This window comes from Falco peregrinus, chromosome 7, assembly GCF_023634155.1.
Source record: "Falco peregrinus isolate bFalPer1 chromosome 7, bFalPer1.pri, whole genome shotgun sequence".
NCBI classification, from domain to species: Eukaryota; Metazoa; Chordata; class Aves; order Falconiformes; family Falconidae; genus Falco; species Falco peregrinus.
In genome coordinates, this window is record NC_073727.1 from 2,931,826 (window position 1) to 2,945,596 (window position 13,771).

Sequence of the window (13,771 nt, forward strand, 5' to 3'; positions counted from 1 at the left end):
GGAGGCGGAACAGGACGCGAACCTTTCCTGCCGGGGCTGAGGCCGCAGCCCAGCGCTATTCAGCTCCGAGAACAATGCCTGGCAGCTGGCAAGAAATTTAAATCAGCTAAAAACAGCCGAGCCTGGATATGAATCATGACCCGTCAGTGTTTGCTTCAGCCTTTTGACTGGCCTGAAATCAGCTCGGCCTCTACTGGCAGGCAACCGGCTGCCCGGAGAATGAGCAATAAACAACATTTTAAAGGACTTTTATTTCACAAGAGCTTTGCCTGTGTGAATTCCAACAAAAAGCCGGCTCTCAAAAGCGTGCATCCAAGGCAGGGGATGTGCAGCCCTCCAGAAGACCTGCTGTAACATTCGTCAAGGATACCCTGAATATAGAAATATTACGCAGGAACAGAGCTGATGCGGGTTTTGTCTTGGCTGAGTTCTGACAGTGCTGTACCGCGTTATGCTGGGGCATTACAGCTCTGCTTTTTTGCAGCAGGCCTGAAAAAAATATTCCCACTGTTTCTCTTGGAGAAAAAAAAGCAAATCATCCAGCATGGATGCGTGCAGGATGACCTGGTTCCATCGAGGTCAGCAGAACAAACCCAGATGATGGCAGCTGGGAATCTGGACCATGACACACAGGGTGGCAGAGCTGGAGCACGCTGCAGGGCTACGTGGCCAGCGGACCGAAGCACTAGCCAGGGGCTTGGGATACCCGTGTTGTTCCCCTCAGCTGCCGCCAGACTACTGAGCAAATCCGAGGTGTCTCTTTGGTCCTTCACGGCCTAAAGCTGACAGTGATGTCCTTCATCGAGTGCTTTATCAAGTGACTGACCTCTAGGAAATCATGGGAGAAATAAAGTCCAGGAGCAGATAAAAACCAGAATCAGCCTATGGACAGAAGCAAGGAGAAAGGCGTGGATGTTTCACGGGACAAGGGCACACATCGATACGGCTACCCCGTCCACCGAAGAAGCGCCTGGCCAGGTACAAAGCCCAGAGCCACCTGCCTGAGGGCACGGCAGGAGAATCTGCCCCGAAAGCAGCTGGAGGGCAAGGCCAGAGGGCACGGCTGGAGGGCATGGCAGGCACGGCCGGAGGGGCCGGAGGGCACGGCCGGAGGGCACAGCCAGAGCAGCGGGCATGGCCGGAGGGCACGGCCGGAGGGCACGGCGGGCAGCCGGCAGCCAGCCCCTGGGCACGCTGCTGGCCTGGCCCCGACCCAGACCCCGCACTGGGCATCCAGCCCGTGCCCCCGGCCCTCCTGCGGCTGGAGGGGCCTTAAAATCCCTTCTCCGTTACAGGCACCGTCCTTTTCCCGGTGGTTTCCCACCCCAGGAACCGCACGGTAAGGTGCGGCCTGGCCCGGCACGGCGGTGTGTGGGGTAACGCACCCTCGGGCCGCCCCAGGCCCCACCAGAGCGCTGGGGGGGGCCCTGCTCCGGCAACGGCAGCGCCCGCCGCGCCCGGGGGGCTGTCCCAGGACCCACCGGCAGGCGGCTACTTTGCGGGCCGGGAGCGGGAGCGGGGCCGGGAGCGGGGCCGGGAGTGGGGCCGGGCCGAGCGGCGCTGAGGCCAAGCCGGGGCCGGGGGCGGGCCGGGGGCGGGGCCAGAGCAGCCTCTCCCCGCCCAGCCCCGGAGCCGTCCACGCCGCGCGGCGAGGCCCAGCGGCACGCTCCTATTGGCTGCCGAGGCGCAAGGGCGCTCTTATTGACGTCGCAAGCCCCGTTGCCATTGGCTGAGACGCGGGGCGGGGGCGGGGCGGCGCGGCCGCCGCTCGGTAGGTGAGGGCCCGGCCTGGGCGCGGTGGGGCCGGGGGCTGCGGGGGGCTGCGGGGGGCTGGGGGCTGCTGGGGGGTGGGCGGGCGGGCGGGCGTGGGCCGGCTGGGCTGGGCTGGGCTGGGCTGGGCTGGGCTGGGCCGGGCCGGGGGCCATCGGGGGCTGCGGGGGGCGGCCGGGCCGGGAGGGGGCAGCGGGACAGCGAGCGACTTTCTTTCCCTTTGGAGCCCGTCCCGTTACCCGCGGCGCGCTGTAGCCGTGCCCCCCGCAGCTCAGGGCAGCCGCAGGGTGCGGTGCCCCCCCGGCTTGTTTCCCTTTTTAAAAAAACTAATTGTATGTTATTTTTAATATTTATTTTATTTTATATGGGTTAACCAGCCGGGTTTTTCAGCTGCGGAAAGGCTTTTTGGGCAGAAAGCGTGCCAGGAACGAAGCAAAACACTCCCAGAACTCCGACCCCGCAGGCCTGAGAGGCGCGGGCGGGGAAGGGGGGGGTCCCCAAAACAACAACCGCCCCCCTCAGCAAAACCGAGCCGGGACGGTGGGGGCGGGAGCAGCCCCGCCACCCCTGCGGGCCGCGGGGTGCCCAGGCAGTGGGTGTCACTGGTGGGGACAGGCCGCAGGGTGCCCAGGCGGTGGGTGTCACTGGTGGGGACAGGCTGCTGGGCCGGCAGCTGGCTTGGGACAGGCTGACAAAGCTCAGGGATCGCTTTTCCCGAGAGTTTCCGCGGGACCGGCCCCTCTCCGGATGGATGAAACTGTCCCCCTTCACCTGTTACCTTCAGCCCCAGTGGCGGGTAGGGTTTCTGTGCCGCCGTCACTGGTGAGGCGATGGCAGGCCCGGGTGCAGCCGGGACTTGGGGCGGTTTTCCCGTGGTTTTAAGGCCGGTGGGAGTTCTCCATGTGCCTGAAGCTGGGGTGGTGCATCCCTCCCTCCCCAGCGCCCTGCCAGTCCGGTCCGAGGATCAGGCCTTGCTCCTGCCCACCGTGAGGGCTGGTCCTGCTGCGTCACCGCTGCTGGCAACCTGACCTCTGCTTTTTTCTGGTTTTCTTGGAAAATGGTGAGAAACCTTGTTGTCTGGCTGCTGGCGCTGGGAGCTGGTGCTTAGTGGCGTTAGCATTGTCGCTTTGTCCTGAAATAGCACTTTTTACCTGGTGGTTCTGCCTACGGGGGGGGGGGTGTGTGTGTGACTTCCCCATCCACTGTGCAGCCAGGTGCAGTTAGTGTCCAGCCCCCCCTGAAATTAATTGCAGTTAGCTGCCTGAATTAAGAGACCTTTAAAAATGCAGTGAAGTCTCCAGAGTCCCTTTGCATATTCTTACAGATTCTGAAAGAAGCAGATTTACTCCCACTTGTGTGTATTGGCAGGTTTCCTGGTTTCTCTTTAGCTTCCAATTAGCTTCTGGAGACTTAATGAACATGTGAATCAGTACATTTTTTGAAGCCTGATATCATCATAGAAATGTATATGACTGCATGCTGCGTCCCTAAGATCAACAGATAAGTCTTGAAAGTTCAGAACAGTTCAACTGCTGCGCTCCTGCACACAGTTACAAAAATAACAGATGGGTTGTGACCTGTAATTATTTTGTAAAATGTTGCTTAACACACTTTTTTAGATTTAAGGCCAAGCTTACATGTGGCTTTTATAGTTGTTTTTACTGGGCTGACCGACACGTGACTCAAGCCACTAAATCTGATGGGGGTACTGATATTCAGCATCACTTTGAATGCAATACGGCATCCCCTTGAGAGTAAGGAGGTGCCGAGGTCGACAGTTAATTACTGCACGTTCCGTTTAAAACTCTATAGAGTCTGCCTTGTTAAGCTTTTCTTTCTTTTACATATTTTTTAAAATCACTCCCCAACAAGAACCGATTGTTGGGATGGGACATTTATGCCCTAAGCTATGCGTGCCTGGTGCCCTCCCCTCTGTTAAGATCTGTATTGATGGGATGGTTTTTGCATGTCCAGCGCTGCCGGTAGATGCAGGGGGCGGGGAGCAGAGCTACTGGGACACCCGTTCATGTGACGATAATTAGTGATGTCCCTCTGCTGGTTGCTCATCGTGGAGCAAAGTACCCAAAATGGTGAATGTGAAGCAGACTTTTGGAGTCTGAAATGGATCCTGGAATTTAATACGTGGTACCTTGCGATACGTCACCCCGCTGGCTTTTTGCTTTTAAGGTTTTTGTTGGAAGAGGAGGAATCCGACCTGCGAGTCGAGGCCCTGGCTTTCAGAGCCGGTAAATAGATACATCTTGGGATTTTCTGGGCATTTAAAGCACCTGTAAGTTGGATTTGGCTATTTGATTTGCTAATACTTGCTTGTCCAACTGTCCACGCAGAACTAATTCAGAAGGGCCAGATGGGAGTCGGTGAAGGCCGGCAGGTGACGGGGGGCTGCCTGCTGGGGGTCGGGAGACCTTAAAAATCGATGTGACAGGTTTGTGAAGAAAGGGCCCAGGAAATGCAAGGACTGTGAGTGCTTTGGGATACTCTGTTAGCATCAGAAATCTGCCTTCTGTTAAACAAAATTTACATGCTTACATACATTTAAACGATATGTTGTATAATACGTAAGGAATTCAGCAGGGAAAGGTTTATCAATTACCTTTATTGCAATTACCATGCCTTTTTGTTTGGATATAGAAACTTTTTTTGGAGGAAAAAGCAATGCCATCTGGTTTAGGATAACATGATGTGTGGGGGGTTGTATTTGGGAGCGACTCAAGCGGTCGGGTGGGTGAGTCCAGGTGTGGGCAGAGGGACGGGGCTGGCCGGAGGGCTGGGGGGCTCAGGCTTCACTCGCCCCCTCGGCAGCTGCCGCCGCGCTGAATATAGCTGCTCAGCAGTGGCCGGGGCTGCCAGCCCCCGGGGAGGGGGAGGCAGCTGCGGTTCCTGCCATGGCTTGTGCTGGCCCTTGGGGCTCCCCTGGAAACCCGGCAGCGCCCACCGCGCTTTGTTCGCCTGCACGGGCTCTGCCGTGGGAAAATGCCACTCTCCGGAGGGGTGGGTCATAAAACCAGATCACCACAAAAGAGCTGACGGAGGGTGTGAGTATCAACTTGTTTCCCACTTCCAAGTATTGTTTGGGAATACTTTCTTTCCTCCTTTTTTCTTTTTTTTTTTTTAAATTTCTTTTTGCATTTGCTGTTGCTGCTCCCTTGGCTGGCCTCCCCAGCGCTAGCCCGGCACTAGCTGGGTGAGTACTGGCAGAGCCGCTCTGCCGATGTTCTCCGCTCTGTTTCAGGCTGGAGTTGCTGGAAGAGGCTTTGGTATCGCTGGGGCTCCGAGGATGCCCACCTGTGGCTGAGGGTTGGCAGCACCATTTGTGATGCTCTGTGGGGAGCCCACGAGATGTCATTTATGTTGAGAGTATTTCTGAGCCCTGCCGGCTTGGCGAACGCAGGCAGAGGTGCTTGACTCTGCCTGGTGTTCACAAAATAAGGTCCTCGGTCTGCTGTATTGGCTCTCCTTGATTTGGCTCATCGATTGTCCTGTGCAGCTCCTCACTCGAGCCCAGCGTGGGCAGCAGGACCAGGGTGGTGGAGCATCTCCATGTGTGGAGCACCTGGGGCTCAGGCTTCGAGAACAGTATCTCATATTAGAAGGTTTTGCAGCAAGATGCAGTGAGCTTGGCTGTACAGCACGCTTGAAAATGTGTCATTGGTTGTGAAATTAATTAATGGAAATACTTGCTCAAAGAGTTAATTTCATTAATTAAGGTGGAAACTGCAGAGCTAAGCGCCGAGTTTGGGGTTTACAACCTCCTACCTCCCCCTCTGATTTTTTTTTTTTTATATGTGATTCTCACTTCTGGGTGGCTTCCATTGCAGGGTTTTGAGTTTGTCTCTTAAAAACTCTCAAGTCTCCACCCCAGCGGCCCTCAGGGCTCAGCCACGCTAATAGGTGCTTTATGTCCCAGTTAATGATGGCTCATTTGGGCCCAGTAGCCTCATGGCGCACAAACTGAGACTGGGCATTAATTCAGGAGACGGTTGCACCATGCCGGCAAGGTGTAAAGCACAGGTTTGGTCTCAGTCTGGTCGGAGCTTTAATTAGATTTTCCCTGTGTGTCATGTCCTCAGAACCAGCAAATGCTGCTGGGACGAGGAAGTTTGCTCTTTCCTCTTGTCCCACTTGACGCACCGAGATGCAGCTTTATGGTTTGTGGGATCTGGCCCAGAACATGCTTAATCTCCTTGTTATTAGACATACCCAGTTTCTTTACTTGGTGTGGAGGCGAGGGGGGCTGGCGAGTTGCCACTACTGTGCCCTGTGTATTTCAGAGAGCCCGAGGCTTGTCATCATCTTGTGGAAGAAGTTCTGCCCCGATGGCCGTGGATATGGGAAAATCGCTTTCTGAAGCCTCCCTGAGCGGGAAGGCCGAGGGTGATGGCAGGTGGGACTGCGCGGAGGGGGAGACGGACAGCCTGTGCTGGCTTTTAGGGACAGAAGAAGCCAAGCCCTGCTCGCAAGGGACAGAGAAGGTGGCAATGAGCAGACGCAGTCACTTGGGCGCTGGTGTTACCCAGGGAGGCTCAAGCTACTGCCAAGAAGTGTCTTCAGCATCCGCATCCCGATTTCCCAGAGCGAGAGCAAGCCTCTCGGAGGCAGGGACGTTGGTGTGCGGAGGTGCTGATGGCGGGGATGTGCCTCATCGTGGTAGTCACCAGTGCCTCTCCTCAGAAGAGCAGCAGGTGAGAGGGCTGTACGTGCAGGTGTTGCAGCATCGCCAGGGGGGCAGGTGAGGTGGGGACGTGTGTGCCTGGGCTGTCCTGGCAGAGGCCGGAGCGCCCACCCCCGGGCTAGGCCGTGCCGTGGGGCAGGGCTGTGGCGCTGGAGCCCAACGGCCGGTCTCCGTTCCCGTATTGCCACCGCGGAGCTGGGAAGTCACTCGGGACGGGGCTGCTGAAATAAGTGCCTCTTGCCACCAAGTGACTCGAGCAGCTTCCCAGGCCCTCAGGATGCCTTTCCCTGAACCCAAGCCCCGTGCTGGGCTCCGGGCAGCGCGTGCCGCCCCGCAGGCAGAGCAGGGTTCCCCTTCCAGCCTCTCCTCACGCTGGGGCTGGATGCTGTGCTTCCTTTCATGCGTCACGCTCTCCCTTTCCTTTTTCCCGCTGTCCTTGAGCAGGTGAAGGCTCCGAGCCGTTGGGAGCCAGCGCCTGGCCCTCCCCGCCGGCGCAGCTCTGCCGAGGAGAGCATCCTCGCCGGCAGCTGCCACGACGCCCTTGCCAGCCGGCAGAGCCGAAGGCCGGGAGCTCAATCCCCATTTTCCTCCACCCCGGAGCTCCTGCGGCCCCAGACCCCCCCCAGCCCTGAGAGCGCCCTGCGCAGCCGCTCCGCGTCGAGCTTCTCCACTCTGTCTTCAGAAGGAAACAGCCCCTCCGAAGGGCCACCCCGCCGCTGGCTGGCCGGCACGGACCTGCCTTCTCCCGCGGCCGCCCGGGACCTGTGCTGGCGGGGGGTTGCGGCAGCGGGCAGAGCACCGCGGGTGCCCAGGCCCTTCAGCCTTCTGCGCATCAGGGAGGTGTCACCCTACCAAGCCGATTACTGGGCATGTGCCATACCGGATTCCTTACCCCCGTCTCCGGACCGCCGCTCGCCCCACTGGAACCCCAATAAAGAGTACGAGGACTTGCTGGATTATGCTTATCCACTGAAGCCAAGGTACAAGCTGGGAAAGATGCCAGAGCCTTTTTCCCATGACTCAGGAATAGGTTTGGACAGCTTTTCTGTTTCCCCTGAGGGCACGTCGAGATCCGCCAGCATCTACAGCCGAGGTGGGCGGGCTGGGGGAAGTGGAGAAGATGGATGTTGGGGGCTCCTGGCCTCTGCAGAGAGGTGCTCTGCCCTGGGGCCTGGAAAAAGAGGCCGCTCGGGAGCTGGATTGTGCTACGAACCTCTACCTGCTGCAGAAGCATCCTTCGCAAAGAGTGCTTCCTCTCACCCTGCCAGGGGTTTTGCTGAGGATGTCATGGCAGAGTCAGCTGGACCAGGCTCATCTGCCCGCCCTGCTGCAGACGGGAGAAGCTGGCGTGCCGCAGGGAGTCCCTTCCCGAACTACAGAGGGCAGGCGAAAAGCACTAGCAGGTTTTTACCTACAACAGGAGTGCTCCCCCTGAGGAAGGAGTGGGAGGGCGATGAAGAATTTCTCTCCCTGCCTCCGAGACTGCGGGAGCTGGAAAGGCTGGCTCAGTTTTTGTCCAGTCTTTCCTTAAGTATAAGGACGCCGGGGCACGACCGCCGTAACCTTCCGCGTCACAGCGATGGCAGGCAGCCCCTTTCGCCCAAGTTGGCTCCTTTCAGAGAGGCGGGTGGCAAGGACGAAAGAGGGAATATTGAGGGTTATGCTGGGCTGTGGCACCCCTGCAGCTCTCAGAAGCCCAGCTGGGAAAACACTGAATCGTGTGGCTGGATCCATAGAGGTCCTCTGCCGGGGCTTCACCTGTCAACCGGCCTCAGGGATGCGCTGGATGGGCCGTACCTAGATGAACCGCGGGTCAAGGGGCCTCCCAAGAAGAGCCAGCAGAGCGAGTCCCTTGCCCAGTGCGTGAAGGTAGGCTGAGACCAGAAAGAATGTTTATTACGGGAAGACCTCACCTAAAATGTGCCTGTATTTATGGCACGCTTAGTTAAGGCTTCCCCTCCTGCATGGTGTTTGGTGCCTGGCAGCTGGTAGCAGTTTACACAGGGGGGCTCACCTGTGCAGATAATTTTTTCTGATGGAGCAAGAGCCCATCTTGCTTTTCCTGGGCTCAGCGTTGCAGGGCTGGGGCTCGGTGGAAACGTGGCATTTGGCTTCCCCCAGCGCACCCATCCTGCTGCCCCGGGGAAGAGGCAGGAGCTGCAGCTGGGGCCGGACAAGTGTGAAACCCAGGGTTTGCTGCCTGCCCCGTAGCTCCGACTGGGTGACGTGGTGGGGCTGGACTTGCCCTTCAGCCCGGGCTCGCTTGTCTTCCCCAGGCTGGGTCCTGCTTCGGGGGTAGTAAGGCTGGGTAGAATGGGTGGGGCTTCTCTGAAGAATGTCCTGATTATTTTGTGGATTTTTATTTTCTGGCCAAGTGATGCCTCATGGCCATCCTGCCACTGGTGCTGTGCTCCCTGCCTTCGCCTCTGCCTTCTTCCCCGCCCCAGCCCTGGGCTGAATTTGGAAGTAATGCTGCGCTGTTTGCAAGGGAGCGATTCTTACCGTGCACAGAGCTGCAAACACCAGCGCAGCTCGTCCCCCCCTCTTGCGTGGGAATAATGCTGCTGATTTAAAAGGGTCTTATCTACTGTCAGCATCGGAGTGTATCTCTCGCCCCAAATCGCGGTGCCCGGGAGAAGCAGCTCAGCTTTAGAGCAAAGCCCTGACTGAGGAGCAGGCGCAGGGCTGGAGCCTGGGCTTGGTGAGAGCGGAGGCCCCTGGGTTTCGTGCAGCATCTTACAAAAATAATCCGTTACCAAGACGCTTTAAAAATAAATGAAAGCGCTTAATTGAACGAGACAAACCCTTGGGGAAAAGCAGCTGCTAATTAACTGCCCGGCTCCAGGAGGAGAGGGGTGTCTCTTCGGCTGGCAGGTGGTGGAGGCAAAGCCCTTCCTTCAGCCTGGCTGCTGCTGGCGCCCAACACCTCCCCGCAGCAGCCATTTCATGGTGACCCTCAGTGGGTCTGGGGGGTGTTTAGGGGCTTAAGTTGTTTTTTGCCTTTTTTTCTTTTTCTGTTAACTCTTGGTTTCCCAAGCTTAGGGATGTTTGTGTGGGGGTGGGTGTGCAGGAGAGGGGCCGGGAGCAGGTGCTTTCCAGAACCCGTCACCTATTCCTGGCCCTGCCTTGTCTTCGTTGCAGAAATCGATCAGTAACCCCTTTTGTTATACTTTTAAGTAGATGTTTTGCTGTCAGCTGGAAGAGCTCATTCATTGGCTGTACAATGTGGCGGACATCACCGACAGCTGGGTACCACCCTCGCCGGATGCGGAGAGCGTGAAGGCATCGCTGCATCGCTACTTGGTAGGTCCCACCGCCGGCTTTTCTCCCCGCTGGGGCAGCGAGCAGTGCACAGCAGGGCACCCCGGCACAATCCTGGCGGGTGCACCGGGTGTGCAAAGCTGAATTCGGGAGCACCGGGAACCTGCCTGGGGGAAACTGCTCCCCAGGCAACCTGCCGCAGGTGCGTCTCTTCCAAAAACCCTCCTAAGCAGCGCTCCTCTTCTCCTTTCCTTCCCAGGAGTTCAGGAAAGATGTGGCCGACCACCAGAGCCTGACAGAGAGCGTGCTGGAGAGGGGAGAAGCTCTCCTCAGCTGCATGGCATCGAATTCGCCAGGTGAGAAGGAACGCTTGAGCGGGGCTGGTTGCAGACACAGCCGGTGGCGCATCTGCCCCCCGAAATCCCTGGCCCCACGTGTGGGAGGGTGGGGAGGCGGTGGGCAGAGTCTGCCATCCAGCAGCTGTCTGGGAGTGTAAAGGGGTTCACACCCGCGTTGCTGCCCGGGGACCTGGAGGTTTGAAGCGATAACTCCGGAGCGGCTTCAGCTGCACCACGCTTGTGCCGTGCCGCCCATCCTGGTGATGGACGTGTTCTGCCTTCTATGGGTCCCTCAGGTTTTTACCTTAACCGCAGCGTGGCCAGCTGCCACTGGGCTGTGGGACGCTGTCGGCCTGCAGCTGGAAGGAGCTGCTCTCGTCCAGGGCAGCAGCGGGGTGATTTTTGCCCCTTGTTTGCGCTCGGTGCATCCCAGGCAGGTGTCAGGAGCCAGTCTGGGGGGACAGCCCCGCCTGGCTGGTGGCACGGCACACGGAGCAGCCGCTCGGGTGACTTGGTGCATCCCGCACAGGGGATTGCTGAAGGGCAGGCTGTGCCTGCGGTCACCAGAGCAGCTTTAGTGGGCGAGTGCTGCCTCGCAGGTCGGCTTTCTTACGCAGTCCCAGCGGTTTCCTTTAGGAGCCCCTATTTCTGTACCCTCACTCTTAACCTGGAGCCTCCTAGGTGGCTTCTCACCCCCTCCAAACCCTGCGGCGCCACTTGGCGATGGGGCGAAGATCAGCTTACTGATTTCTAACACTTGATTTCCTTCAAAGGTCTGCCCAGGGGAGTGGGACTCTTACTGCTCTTACGGACATTGAATTGTCTCATTACTACCACCTCCGCTCATGCGTTTTTGTTTTCCAGCTCTGAAAGACACGCTGGGATTGATTGCGAAACAGTCAGAAGAGCTAGAAACCCACGCGGAGCGCTTGTACGAGTCCGTCCTAGCTGCCGTGGGTCCCGTGCAGGGCGAGGACGGGCTGGGGGACAAGGGGGTGCAGCAGACGGCTGCTCCGTGCGTAAGTGGTGGGGGCAAACCAGCCTTTCCACGACAGGGGGAAAGGGAGGGAAGCATAGGAAGATAAACAAATTAAGCAAATGCTATACATCAGGCTTTACCATTATTTTAATCTGGTGTTTGGAAAGCCTCCATGGAAAAGAAAGCAAGGGCAACCTCAAAATGGATGCCCCATCACCCTTAAATGTGTCAGGGGCAGCGCAGTGTGTCGGTGAACCAGCTGATGAAACCCAAGAGCGTGAGGAGAGCGATGGCAGCTCCTGGGAGGGGGCCGGCAGGCAGGTCCCCGTCAGTCACGGCGGGGGGGGGGGGGGGGGGGGGGATGGCAGCAAGGCAGCACAGGCAGCTGCTGCACCCAAATCACTCGGGACAGCAGAAGGAGCACGAGGAAGGGGTAGGTTTTTGGCTTTTTATTTTCTCAGAAACGTTCTGTTTGCCACGTAATGGTGGGAAAGGGAAGCAAGTGAATTCAGGGTTAAGAGGGAGGCTAGGGAACGTGTTTGCTCATTTCTCGACCATTTTCCTTCAAATAAAACTGCAGAGACAGAAGTTTCGGGAGGGCACGGCAGGAGTGGGAGGTGAAGGGCTGGAGGGGGCAGCAGCGGTGCGTGGTGGTGGAGGGCAGCGTGCCGTGATGGGAATCACTGTAAAATCACTGTAAAATCATGGTCACGGGTGTTGGGGAAGGCGCTGGGTCCGGAGAGGCAGGAAGGCTCTTTACGGCTCCCGAGCAGGAAGCGCAGGGATTTAGGAACTGCAGGATACCCGCGGCCCCATCCCAGTCCCCTCCTGCCCCCATCAGCTCAGCCTGTTGATTTCCCCGCCGCCCCCTCCACCGCACGCCTTCGCATTGGGGGTTGCGAAGGGGAAATGCTCTTCTCAGCGCTTTAAGAGGAGAACAATAGTATCTTAAAAGTAGGTTGTTGGGGGTTTTTTAATTGCTAAATATACATAGCTACGTGCTATAGCTTATCGAGCACATGTGGAGGTGGTTTAAGTGTGGCGGGGGGGTTTCTTCCTTTGCTGGCCGGCAGCCAAAGCGCAGCAGCAACCTCACTTAATCCGTTTGATTTCAGGTGCCGCCTCGATCAGACCTGGGCTGTGCCAGCCAGCCTCGGGACGGCTGAGAATTGCAGCCAGCACAGAAGCACCTCTCCCTCCTCTTGCAGAGATGCCAAAAACCCGTACGACCACTGTGTGTTCAGCGTCAGCCAGCCTGGGCTGAGTGCACCGTGGTTTGTTGTTCTTTTGAACCGTGGCTTGAGAAAGGCGAGCAGTACCGCCGTTCTTTGGCTGCTGGGATGCCCAAGCTACTAGTGCTGGCTCCATCGGGATGTTCCCAGAGCAAGGACAGTACAGCTGGCCTTTTTTTTTTTGGGGGGGGGGGGGTTTGTTTTTCAGAGTAGCTTTTCTTTTTTTTTTTATTTTTTTTTATTGAAGTGGCCTGTTCCATGTGTTAGCAGAACGTCTGGAACACACTGTTTTTTTTAACTGAGTAATCCATAGTGTGCCGTGCAACTCACTTCTAAGTAAAGCCGTGTGATTTTAATAGCCGTGTTCTCATGTTTTGTTTATGCTCTTCAAAAATAGGTGCTAGAAGCCAAGAAATAGAAACTCCTCCTGGTTCTTGGGAGCAAACTGAACTCTTTTGTTTATAATTACCATTCCCTGCTGAAGCACAGCCTGTTTAACTTTTGGTTTTCTTATGCATAAACACAAGAGAGCCGGTGTGCTGCATGAATCTCAATAAAATAACAAAGAGGTGAGTACTCGGGGAGGATGCAGGTCCTGTACAAGCTGTGTTACCTGTTACTCTGTTACCTGCGGTAGCTGCTAGTGCTGGTTTCCCTGGGGGAAGAGCCGCGCCTCACCCACCCCTCCTGCAGCCACCGCAGCTCATCGCTGCTCACAAAAAAACATTTACAGAGGCTTTCCAGGCCCCTTCTGCAACCGAAAAGGGCATCTCTGAAGCAACTTAATGAGGTAAGTGGCCAAAAAGTTCCAGCCAACCACAGAATATTGGTACTTGGCTTTAATTAACCTTTAAGCTAAACAGTGATTACCACGTTCTTGTGCAGAGTACATCAGTTCCTCCTGTTCCAGTGAACACGACAAAGCATCTGTATTGCACAAGGTGAAAGCATAGTTAAGCTGTTACCAACAGAAAAGAATTCGCTGGGTTTGTGGGGGGGTTTGATACTCTCCCCTCTTCTCAGCTTCAAGGGCACATTTTTTTATTGCCAAGTTGCAGGTGGCAATTCATAGATCAGCCCAAGTTCAACAAAAAGGCTCAAGCAGATGGTTACAGCGAGACGGGTCTCACTGGCTCCACCGCTGCCAGGTCCCCACCCAGGGGCATTCAGGGCGATGCCTGAGCAAAGGCTACAGCAGGGCAGGATGGGCGCTACGGTGAGGGGAGGAACTGCCACCCCTCTGCTACTGCTTGTAAGCCTGACCCGTGGTGGCAGAGGTATTTAACTTTTCAGCTCACAGGTAAGAGGCTACAGCCCCCTCGCCCAGGATTTTCAGGCCTGCCTTGGCCTCTGCCACACGCCTCCAGCGTGGCAGCCACAGGCTCGAGTGTGTAACAGCACCAGCACGGTAACACAGGAATGACTTTGGGGGGGGGGGGAAACAAAAAAAAAACAAAAAACAAAAGAAAAACCACCACCAAACAACTGGTGTAGCCCA

General features: G+C 56.9%; 1 protein-coding gene across 7 annotated transcripts; it reads left to right on the forward strand.

Moving 5' to 3' along the window:
* Window positions 1–1,742: 1,742 nt before the first annotated feature.
* On the forward strand, window positions 1,743–12,629 carry CEP68 (centrosomal protein 68). Of its 7 annotated transcripts, none has more exons than XM_055810865.1 (7): window positions 1,743–1,771; window positions 6,063–6,473; window positions 6,908–8,332; window positions 9,644–9,766; window positions 9,984–10,080; window positions 10,927–11,081; window positions 12,157–12,629. In XM_055810865.1, exons 2-7 carry the CDS (start codon window positions 6,108–6,110, stop codon window positions 12,205–12,207), a joined length of 2,217 nt encoding a protein of 738 aa, XP_055666840.1. In that variant the 5' UTR covers window positions 1,743–1,771; window positions 6,063–6,107; the 3' UTR covers window positions 12,208–12,629. The 7 variants fall into 7 exon arrangements, with proteins under 7 accessions (XP_055666840.1, XP_055666841.1, XP_027635626.2 ...); XM_055810866.1 differs by having other exon boundaries at window positions 1,744–1,775; XM_055810867.1 differs by lacking the exon at window positions 1,743–1,771 and having other exon boundaries at window positions 1,945–6,473; window positions 6,908–7,443; window positions 7,732–8,332.
* The last annotated feature ends 1,142 nt before the right edge of the window (window positions 12,630–13,771 follow it).